At 35.0% G+C, this 11,743-nt stretch overlaps 1 protein-coding gene across 6 annotated transcripts in view; it reads right to left on the bottom strand.

Moving 5' to 3' along the window:
* Positions 1-6,851: 6,851 nt before the first annotated feature.
* LOC136036894 (pseudouridine-5'-phosphatase-like) overlaps positions 6,852-11,743 on the bottom strand; it is a 46,458-nt gene continuing 41,566 nt past the window's right edge. For 4 of the 6 annotated variants that reach the window (XM_065719263.1, XM_065719265.1, XM_065719266.1 and 1 more), the window contains one exon: positions 6,852-8,131. In XM_065719263.1, the coding sequence (XP_065575335.1) occupies positions 7,943-8,131 (189 nt within the window). In that variant the 3' untranslated portion in view covers positions 6,852-7,942. The remainder of the gene's footprint in view (positions 8,132-11,743) is intronic. The other 2 variants (XM_065719264.1, XM_065719268.1) reach the window with 1 other exon arrangement.

Below are 11,743 nucleotides of genomic sequence, written 5' to 3'. Positions count from 1 at the left end.
GTTCAAGGTGGGGAACTTTAGCTTGCCTAAACAGAGTTTTTGACCATGCTAATTCCAATGGTATACTTTTCATTTTGATCTAACTCATTTTCAAGGGGTTTCAAGTTTTTTTAGAAATCACCATAAAGGTCTTTTTGCAATAACCTTTTGCTTTGTAGTCAAACCAGAATAATAGTTATCATTCGTGAATCAGTTTCAGATGGCAATTTTTTCCCTAGGTAGTTTTTCTCTAGACACAATTTTTAAATTTTAGTCACTATGGGTTGTGATTCGCTCTTTACTAGGTTGCACCTACCACTGCAACCATGATGAAGCAAAAGCGAAACATGAGGTCAAGTTTCGGATTTGTTTGTGGATGTCCTTAGAGAGCAAGTGACGTTCTATCACAGGTCAAACTAATTCATTTGGAAATCGTGGAGTTGACCATGTAATTTGATCAAATAAGCAGCAAACTTGAAATATATACAACCCCGAAGGGTCCCAATGACTTTTAATGAGCACTTATGTAGTTTCCTGCATCATTATAAGTTTCTACTGTGTTTGCACTACAATTTTTGGCGTCGAAGATTACGATGGCATTTCTTCTTCGGACGTAATATTTCTTACTAGTTTCCTTTCATCTTTGCTTTCTTTTACTTCATTTTCATTTTAATTGTAATGGAACGAAAGAACATTCTATTTTAGATATGCTAAGAAAAATTAAGTAAAAGTAATCTTGAGCTTGTCGATTGCCTCCCAGGAGAGTTAAAATCGCCTAAAAGTTATGATGTCAGAATTACTTGATTCATTTAAAATCGCTGACTTGCTAACATATGACTTAATATAAAACAATAACACAATAGTTATGGTAACCCAACACTTATATACTAAAGAGGGCAGGTGCAACGGAATACACCTGACTGTTGCTGAATTATGTGACAACATAATTAAAGCAAAAATCGTTGTTAGGAATATGCTGGCAAAGAAGTTCACATTAATATGCGGTTAAAAGACAAACTTTAAGATTCAGTGAAGAATAAACAGGAAGGAGGAATTGCATTCACGCCAGAATTTCATAACCTAAGTCAATATGCTGATTCGCCACATCATGACTTAAATAAAAAAATATAGTACGATAATTATACTAATACTTAAGGCTGTATCCAGGGGGGTTAGGGGGTTTGAACCCCCTCAAAATGTTTGCCTGACTCGTAAAAACATAACAAAAATGTTACTGAATTATGTAACAGCGTAATTAAAGCAAAAATCAGTGTTAGGGATATGCTAGAAAAGATGTTCACATTAATATGCGGTTAGAAGACAAGCTTTGAGATTCAGTGAAGGATAAACAGGAAGAACGAATTGGATTTACGCCAGATTTTCGTAACTCTTTATACGAGGCATTAGCACTTCGATTACCAAAATTTTAAGGGGACAACAAATGCTTCGAAAATAATACAAAAATATTAGGAAGAATTGATAGTAAAATTACTTGAGCCTTATATAAAAGGATTTGAGAATATTTAGTGATAAGTTTAAATGAGCTCTTTTCAGAAATTCCCAAAAAGATGAGGCCCCAAAATGGTTACCGTAAATTCCTCCACACCGTCAAAACATCGCTGAAAGATTAAAACTCCCTAAAGATGGCAATTGGTTGTTTTTTTTATTAAATATTATTGATTGTTTTTGGTAAATAATGCGAAGCTATCTTTTTTTTTAATCCCACCTCCTCTTTTCTCAGTGGCACCAACAATTAATTTTTTTTTTATTTAAACATTAACAAAAAACTAAGTGCCACCTACACTTTAATTTACTTAAAAAAGAGCAGCCAAAGAGCTCTTCAGCGAAGCTATCAGGACTTTTTTTTTTCTAAAACACGGAAAATACTATCCAGTCGAAAAAAGTACTTCAGAAAAGCATCAGTGACTTTTGAAAATTGCGTCATCTTGCATTGACCGGAATCTGAAAAATAAGCTATTACAACCCTTCCCTCCAATCAACCCTCTTTGAAATTTCCAGTATAGAAATATCTCTTGTGGTTAAAAATTAACTAGGGCAAAGATAAACAAGAGTTTTAACTTTTTAAACTAGACCATGCTTTAAAGATTTTACATCTAAGCTATAATAGATGAAGCCAAAAAAAAAAGAAAGACCAATCAAGTTTCTTCAGCTGAAACTACGGAGCAACGTTAAAACTTAAAGCAAACAGAATTTATTTTGTATATGAGGGGGCCTACCCTTTCCTCACCCTTCGCGCTTTACACTAATGTCTTCAGTTTGTTTAAAAATACTTTTCATTCAAAATACGCGTCCCTTTTTTTTGAGTAGTCTTTCTTAAAAAATCGGGAAAAAAATTCTAACTTTAGCGTAAAGGGTTGAGGAGGAGGAAACCCCCCTCACACACAAAACAAGTTCTATTCGTTTTAAGTTTTAATGTTGCTCCTCACTTTCAATTGAAAAAACATGGTTTTTATTTAATTTCTGACTGTTTTTTAAACCATACCAGGAAATCCCCTTCAATCCAGGGGCAAAATTTCATTTAAATTATGGGAGAAGAGGAGGGGGCAGAGGTGTACCAAGTTTTCCAAAATCAAGTGAAAATGAGAGTACAGAAAGCGCAAAGAAACACACAGAAAGCCAACTCGTTTCTCTAAATTATGCAGGCTTATCTTAGTTTTGACGAGATTTTTGAAGAAACTAAATTTCCCGGGGGGAGGGGGGTAAACTGGGGTCTTGGAGGGCAACCTAAAGTCTGGAGGAGTCAATTGTCCCCCTACCCAACAGAAGATTACGCCACTGGTTCGATCCCCTCGTGTAAAACTTCTACTAGTAAACATTTCTCCTCACATGAAATTTTCCACTGGAAAATTTTCACCCCTCATAAATTCCCCCCACCGTAGCAAAAAAATTTCTTATATTTTCCGACAACAAATATGTGAATATATGTAAAAAATGGCAAATTACGTAACTTACAAGCCTTTTCTAAGGGACTATGGAGGGTCATGTCATCGCAAAGGGCATAATTATTGGCCCTCTCAACAATGCTGAATCAACTGTCACTAAGATCTCTAAATATTTATAGGATGTCTTTGGAGAAAAATAGGGATGGAGGGAGGGTTAGTTGCTCTCCAATCTTTTTGGTCACTTAAAAAGGTATTGGAACTTTCTGTTCGATGAGCTCTCTTTCAATCTTTTACGACCATTGGTTCGATAAGATCATCCCTGGAGAAAACAAAACTAGACAAACAAATAAAGACGCATCCATGCTTTTAAACATTCAGTATATGATGACTTGTACTTACTGACGTTACGATTGCCTGTCCATTGACTATTTTTTATGGTTGATTGTGTATGGCTATGCTGTTTGACTTATGTGATTGGATGGATGAGTAGGGTTAAGGCCTCGTTCAAGTACTTATTTATATTAATTACTAAAGTAGGAAAACAGCCTTCTTTTCTCCTTCTGTCTTTCTTTTTTGGTTTAAATTTTTTATTTATTTTATATTTTATTTATTTTTTATTATTCATTATTTATTATATAATATTTTTTATAGTTTATATTTTTTATGTCCGATTGTCTGGCGTGCGTTCGTTTCTGTGTTTGTGCTGTTGCATTGGTGATTTCTTTTTTCACTATATTAACATAATGTGATATAGATTTTAAATAAATAGATATACGCAATTTTTACATCTATCAGTCATATTTCTCTCTCAAATGGCACTTCAAAGACCATTGGATTTTATACGACTTTAACTGACACGTTATTTGTCCGAAGTAATGTGTGTAACTTTCCGTTGCCTCTCCCAAATAGCACTTTGGGTAGCGTTATAGTTTTTATGGCACTTGGTATTAACCAAGTGACATATAGCAATCGCCAATTCTGTCGGTCTGTCGGTCCCGGTTTTGCTACTTCAGGCACTTCCAGGTAAGCTAGGACGATGAAATTTGGCAGGCGTATCAGGGACGGGACCAGCTTAAATTAGAAATCGTTTTCCCAATTTGACCATCTGGGGGGGGGGGAGTGGGGGGCCGGTTAATTCGGAAAAAATAGAAAAATTGAAGTATTTTTAACTTACGAACTGTTGATCAGATCTTAATGAAATTTGATGTTTGGAAGGATATCGTGTCTCAGAGCTGTTATTTTAAATCCCGACCGGATCTGGTGACATTGGGGGATATGGGAGGGGGAAACCTAAAATCTTGGAAAACACTTAGAGTGGAGGGATCGGGATGAAACTTGGTGGGAAAAATAAGCACAAGTCCTAGATACATGATTGACATAACCAGAACGAATTCGCTCTCTTTGGGGTGGCTGGGAGGGAGGGGGTAATTCTGAAAAGTTAAAAAAATGAGGTATTTTTAACTTACGAACGGGTGATCCAATCTCAATGAAATTTGATATTTAAAAGGATATGGTGTCTTAGAGCTCTTATTATAAATCCCGACCAGATCTGGTGACATTGGGGGGAGTTGGGAGGGGGAAACCTGAAACTTGGAAAAAACTTAGAGTGGAGGGATCGGGATGAAACTTGGTGGGAATATTAAGCACAAGTCCTAGATACATGATTGACATAACCGGAACAGATCCGCTCTCTTTAGGGTAGTTGGGGGGGGGGGGGGTAATTCTGAAAAATTAGAAAAAATGAGGTATTTTTAACTTACAAACGGGTTATCGGATCTCAATGAAATTTGATATTTAGAAGGATATTGTGTCTCAGAGCTCTTATTTTCAACCCGACCGGATCTGGTGACATTGGGGGGGGGGGAGTCGGGAGGGGGAAACCTAAAACTTGGAAAGCACTTAGAGCGGAGGGATCGGGATGAAATTTGGTGGGAAAAATAAGCACAAGTCCTAGATACATGATTGACATAACCGGAACGGATCCGCTCTCTTTGGGGTAGTTGGGGGAGGGGTTAATTCTGAAAAACTAGACAAAAGAGGTATTTTTAACTTACAAACGGGTGATCGGATCTCAATGAAATTCGATATTTAGAAGGATATCGTGTCTCAAAGCTCTTATTTTAAATCCTGACCGGATCTGGTGACATTGGGGGAAGTTTGGGGTGGGAATATAAAATCATGGAAAATGCTTAGATTGGAGGGATCGGGATGAAACTTGGTGGGAAAAATAAGAGCAGAATTCTTACATACGTGATTTACACAATTGGAACTGATCCGCTCTATTTGGGGGGGGGGGCTAATTCTGAAAAATAAGAAAAAATTACGTATTTTTAACTTACGAAGGAGTGATCGGATCTTCTTGAAACTTCATATTTAGAAGGACCTCGTAACTCAGATCTCTTATTTTCAATCTCAACCGGATAAAGCGTAATTGGGTGGGGGGCAGTTGGGGGGGGGGACCGGAAATCATAGAAAATACTTAAAGCGGTGAGATCAGGATAAAACTGGATTGGAAGAATAGAAACCAGTCTAAGATACGTGACTGACATAACCAGACCGGATCTGCTCTCTTTGCTGGAATTGGAGGGGGGGCGGTAATTTTGAAAATTGAGGTATTTTTAACTTACGAAAGGTTGACCAGATCTTAATGAAATTTGATATTTAGAAGGATCTTGTGCTTTAAAGTTCTAATTTTAAATTCCTACCAGATCCTGTGACATTGGGGGGAGTTGGAGGGGGAAACCGGAATTCTTGGAAAACGTGAAAATTGGGGTATTTTTATCTTACGAATAGATGATCGGATCTTAATGAAATTTGATTTTTAGAAGGAATTCATGTCTCAGAGCTCTTATTTCAAATCCCAGCCAGATCTTTTGACATTGGGGGGAGTTGGAGGGGGAAATCTTGGAAAAACACTTGGAGTGGAGGAATCGGGATGAAGCTTGGTGGATAGAATAAACAAATGTCCTTGATACGTGATTGACAGAATCGTACTGGATTCGCTCTCTTTCAGTGATTTGGCGAGTTTGGTGCTTCTAGACGTGCTAGGACGATTAACATTGGTAGGCGTGTCAGGGAGCTGAACAATTTGACTTGATAAAGTCGTTTTCCCAGATTCGACCATCTGGGGCTAAAGGGAGAGGAAAATTAGAAAAAATTAGGTATTTATAACTTACGAGTGGGTGATCGGATCTTAATGAATTTTGATATGTAGAAGGACATCGTGACTCAGAGCTCTTATTTTAAATCCTGACCGGCATTAAGCCTCTTATTTTCCTTTTTAAATCAATCTATTGATTCATAGAATTTTGTTAGAGCTCATACCATATGATCTCTTGGCTCTTAGCTCTGCTCACCTCGTCACAAGTGCCATATGAGCTCTTAGCTCTTGTTTTATATAGAGACGAATATCTTTTCAGATATTTCAGGATTGGACAATCACAAAAAATGCAACAATACTTGATTTCTTCTAATCTTTTCTTGTGAGCCACTCGTATCAAATTTTTTTTGAGCTTTTGAAAGGGCTGAAACTTCAAAAACTTTTTAATATGCATAAGAAATATTTCACATGTTTTATACTAAAATATGTAAAAATTGGAAGAAATAAAATTTTCACTCCGATTAGATAGTTTGATATTAAATCCTAACGCTATTTTTAGAAGACCCAAAATTTTTTTTGATAAGGCCGTATTTCCCCTTAACAAACAAAACAAATAATTGCAACTTTTTGAAGCATTAAACTAACAGTTTTGTTCCATCAAGCAACTTCTCAGAATCACTTTGAAGACGCTGTGAAAAAAAGACCCTTTCTTCAATAGCACCCATATAAATCCTTTGGGTAGTACAGCATTTTTTTTTTAGGAAAATGTCTTTGATATGGCAGAATATTTCCAATTTTATGGAAAAGCAGCATATTCTTCTGCCCTTGAAATACAAGCTTTTTTCCTACTGCTATAAATTTAGCGAATCTTATTTTTCAATTTTTATTCCAAATTAAAAATCAAATTCCCAAGATAAAAAAAACAACATGACCAGTATTACAAAACATTGACGCAAACAAGCACAAAAACATCCATAGACACTAAAAAGAATAGTCTTCATAAATCTTAAACTCCGTCTTAATTGATGTAGTGACTTATCTTAACCGGCAAACAACAGCGTTAAAGATCCTTAACTTTGGGCGGTTGCGTGAATAAGTTTAATGACACTAATAGCGCAAAAATAAAACACTGTTCAATTTTTATTTTTTTTTTATTATTATTCATCTTAGCGTCAAAAAAGTGCCCCACTATAGATTTGTTTTTTTCATTGTTTGGAAAAGAGCGTAAGGCGTTGCCTGTTCTACTCTCCTTATTTCTGTTAGTAGGTACACAAATAAAGTAAAAGAAGGTAGGGTCTCTTTAGACCACCAAGGAAAAACCTGCTTTGAACAATTTGTGTGTAAGCTTAATAATCCTTCTGAACTTTCGTACACCATTTAAGACGAGGATTTAGGCAAAGGTTTCCACACCGTTCGGATAGCGGGCAAGATCAGGAAAACAAACGGATATAAGGCAATATCCTGACATTCGAGAAGTCAAGTTAGGGTTTTATTCTAAAAGGAATACCGCTCATTTTAGGAGGGATGTCAGCAGGAAAGAGTGTAGCCATTACAAAAAAAAATTGCTAATAATTTTTTCAAATGTTGGTGCAAAAGCCTTAGAATTCACCCCTCCGGTTGCAAGAAATTCTAAGAAAATATACAACTTCCAAGAAAAATATGTATAGAAAGTGTTAAGTTCCTAGGGCAGTGTGGCAACACAGAAGAACATATAATAGTACCATATAGACTTCATAAATTTGAAATAACCAAATGTAAAATCATAGGAAATCAAAGTTTTCAAGGCCTATGGTGGGTCCACGAGGCAAACATTGTTTTTTTTTGTAGTATGAGTTTAATACTTCAGCCTAATCGAAAACTTTTATATTCTATGGATTAAAGGGAGTCAAGGACCGAATCTAGCCAGCAGTCCACGGTTTGGAAACTTCTACCTTACATAATACTAGGTTAAATGGCATAATTATGTGGCAGCTGAATCATAGGGCGGCAGTCCAAATACTTCGGGTTTAAAATTTTCTAATCGGTCAACACAAAATGTGGCTCTGCTTCTATTAAGTTCGTCCATACGAGGGTCTGGGACCATTACTACTTGCATACCTGCGGCTAAAGCAGCCGTTACGCCGTTTGGGGCATCCTCAAAAACAAGGCACTGAAATAAAAAGGCACTGTAGGAACAATACAATTTTGACAAAATTGACAATTCATAAAAAAAGGCATACAGAGAGGATTGTTTTTTTTTTAACAGAAACATTATAATTATTATTATAAAAAAATATGATAGTGATGATGGATAAAATAGTAATAAAATAGTAAATAGAACATAAATCTCAGCAAAATCCTATGGAATGCATTTAGAAACGGAGGAGCTTCTTGTAAAAAATCCGTTGACTCAAATTTGTTATTCCTTTTACTGGCTTGAAATTTCACATAAAAAACCACCAAGGAGGAATTTAATATTTAGCAGTTTTTACTGGCTTAATTTCATACAGCAGAACCAATCATGTTTGCACAATTATTTATTTCACAAAAATTTTTATAATAAGTGGTAATATGACATATAAAAATAAGTCACAGACGTAGACCCATGAAATTAAAGCAAACTAGATTTCGAAGTTCACATTAATATCAATCACATAAATAATCAACTTATTTGAAAAGTATAAGAACTAAAAATTGTATATAAATATGCGAAAGATACATGAAAAGGCAGCAAGTTTTCTCAAATTGTCTGCGGTTAGAAGACAAGCGACAATGAGAATCTATATTGAAAAGCTTGCCGTGTGCCGAGTGACGAACCTGGCGGCTTCGCATCGGGCTCTCAGTGCTATATATACATATATATATATAGTACCCGAGAGCCAGGTGCGAGGCCACCAGGCCCTGTCACTCGGCAGGCTTTTATATATGGATTCTCATTGTCGCTTGTCTTCTAATCGCACAAAATTTGAGAGCACTTGCTGTCTTTTCTTACTGAATCTTTTCAAAAATATTTGATTAATAAAGCAAGACCGTAAGCAGTTTGAGACAATCAGCTGTCTTTTCAAAGATATTTGATTGTTAAAGCAAGTCCGATTTCTAACAATAGCATCTACTAAGCTTTAAATTCTCTGTTTTATTTTTTATGGTTTTTGAATTGTTACTTCAACAGAGAGCAGGGCTCGTAAGGCTGGGACAGTGCAAAAACAAAGAAAAAACATCAAAATCTCATCATAACAATAATTCAAAAATGTAACATGGCAAAAAACAAGCAAAATAGAAGAAAAATACACAAAAAGAAGTAACAAAGACAGGTAAATAAATAAATATCGGACAGGATCAGCTTGGGAGGCCATTCCCAAACACAGGGACCTAAAAACAAACACAAAGAAGAAAATCAAATAATTTAATTTTTCATCATCAGTCGTGAATAATCAAAATTTTAGCGAACAATCTTTGATATTTTTTTTTTTTTTTAATTTAGCTGAGCTACAATATCAGTTATAGTCAGAACCCCAGGAAAATGTTGTACCTTAATAGCATAATTTACATCACATTCTACTCTTGCATCGCCGATCAACACTGCGTTGACAAGGCGTATGCAGAGCCAATCAAACTGCCCATAGGCAATTAGCTCACGGAACTGTAGCCAGAGCGAACACACCGTTTTACTTCAAGTCCGTTATTAGATGAGTTTTACTATCAGATGTTTCGCTTCAAATCGGAAGTGTTGGGCAATTATTTGATTAAACAAATACATCTATGTTTTAACTTTCTATATTTGTAATATCGATCTCTCCGATCATTTTTGCTCAAATTAACTAACTCTTCGTTATGCCTAAGTTCAATAATAACAATTGTAATTATAGTATTTTCGACAACTTTTTCAAAACTTCGAATAACATAAAAACAAGCTTCAATGTCATAAATGTTTACAACAGAAATCAAGATTTTAACTTACACGGGCTCAGCCTTCAGATAAAGAAAAGTAAACTACCGGCTATTTTCGGCTATTAAAAATGAGCCTCATTTCAATGTTTTCCCCAGAGAACAGTTTGCGCCTTTGAGTGATAAAAAAAAAAAAAAAAAAATCAGGCTTTTTCAACTAAAAGTAAGGATCCACATTAAAATTTAAACGAACAGATATTATTACATATATGAGGAGGGGTGGCAGGCATTTACCCCCCGTTAAATACCCTCTCCCGTAGAAAATAAGGCTTTCTGAATTTGAGTGTTTTATTTGAGTTTTTTTTTTCAATTTCCATAGGGAAAGGAATCTTGGTACTTGTGTATTACACGCCACTCACTCGACTTTACACTGTGTAAAACCCTATAACAAACCGGTTTCTTCGTTAGTTTCTTTCACCTTAGAACGAGACAATACAAAGACAAGTGATAGAATAGATGGGAAATATAAGATTTGGTCTATATATTTGCACATACGCGGGCGGTGAAGATAAAGTATTTGGATAGTATGAAGTCAGAAATCAATTCTTACTACATAATATGCAGAATAATTGTACCTAAAACATTTTGCATACAGACCCGCTATACTTTACCCCCACCCTCTAATGTGCAAATATATAGCCCATATCTGTTTCTAAAGTAACGAAGAAACCGGTGTAATACAAAAATACCAGAATTTTTCACGGAGAGAGAGAGAGCTGGATTTCCCGGTATTATTTAAAATCGATCAGAAATTAAGTCCAAAATAAGAAGTTTTGCAACTGAAAGCATGGAGCAACATCAAAACTTAAAACGAACAGAAATTATTACGTATATGAAAGGAGTTTCTCCTTCCACAAGACCTTGCTCTTTACGGTTCAGTTTTTACTTTTTGTCCTAATTCTTTAAGAGCGATTCCTGAAACACAATACATTTTGTTTTAAAATTCTATTAAAGAAATTAGCGTAAAGAGCGGGGTCTTGAGGAAGAGGCAACCCCTTTCATATATGTAATACTTTCACTTCGTTTTAAAGTTTTGATGTTGCTCCTTACTTTCAGTTGAAAACTTGTTTTTTTTATATTTAATTACTTACAGGTAGTATTTGTTAGTGGGAAACATAAGGAACAAGTTTTTAAAGAAAACCTTGTTTTTTATTTAATTTCTTATCGTTCAAAAATAATACCAATAAATTCGGCTCTCTTTCCATAAAAAAAAAAAAAAAAAAAAAAAAAAAAAAAAAAAAAAAAAAAAAAAAAAAAAAAAAAATCCAGTACTTCGCTATTATACGCCACTCACTCAAGTTTACGACGTGTAAAACTCACGAACAAAGCAGTTTCTACGTTATTTTCTTTGTTAATTTAGAAACAAATTTGGGCAATATATTTGTACATTATGGGTAAAGTACAGCGGGTTTGCATGTAAAATGTGTTAGGTACTTTTTTATTGTTTTAAAAATTAGATTTGTGAGAGAGTCAAACTTTAGCATAAAGAGCGCCGTGTTGAAAAAGGGAGAGCCCTTTTTAGACACGGAATAATATCTGTTCGTCTTCAGTTTTAATATCACTCTTAACTTTCAATTAAAAAAAAAACTTGTTTTTTTTTTTTTATTTAATTTCTGAACGTTTTTGAATTATTGCAGGGCTTGATTTTGGCTCATCGTACATGAGCAATTAGAACAAAATTTGCTTATTAATTTCTTATACAATTTTGCTGGTCATTTAAAAAGGGCACTAGAACTTTTTGATTTCTGTTAGAATGAGCCCTTTTGTGACATTTTAGGACCATTTGGTCATATAATAATACCACTGGAAAAAAACAAAATACAAAAAATAAACACGG

Source organism: Artemia franciscana, chromosome 16, assembly GCF_032884065.1.
Source record: "Artemia franciscana chromosome 16, ASM3288406v1, whole genome shotgun sequence".
In the NCBI taxonomy this organism is placed as follows: Eukaryota; Metazoa; Arthropoda; class Branchiopoda; order Anostraca; family Artemiidae; genus Artemia; species Artemia franciscana.
This window is presented reverse-complemented; position numbering and strand designations above follow the sequence as displayed.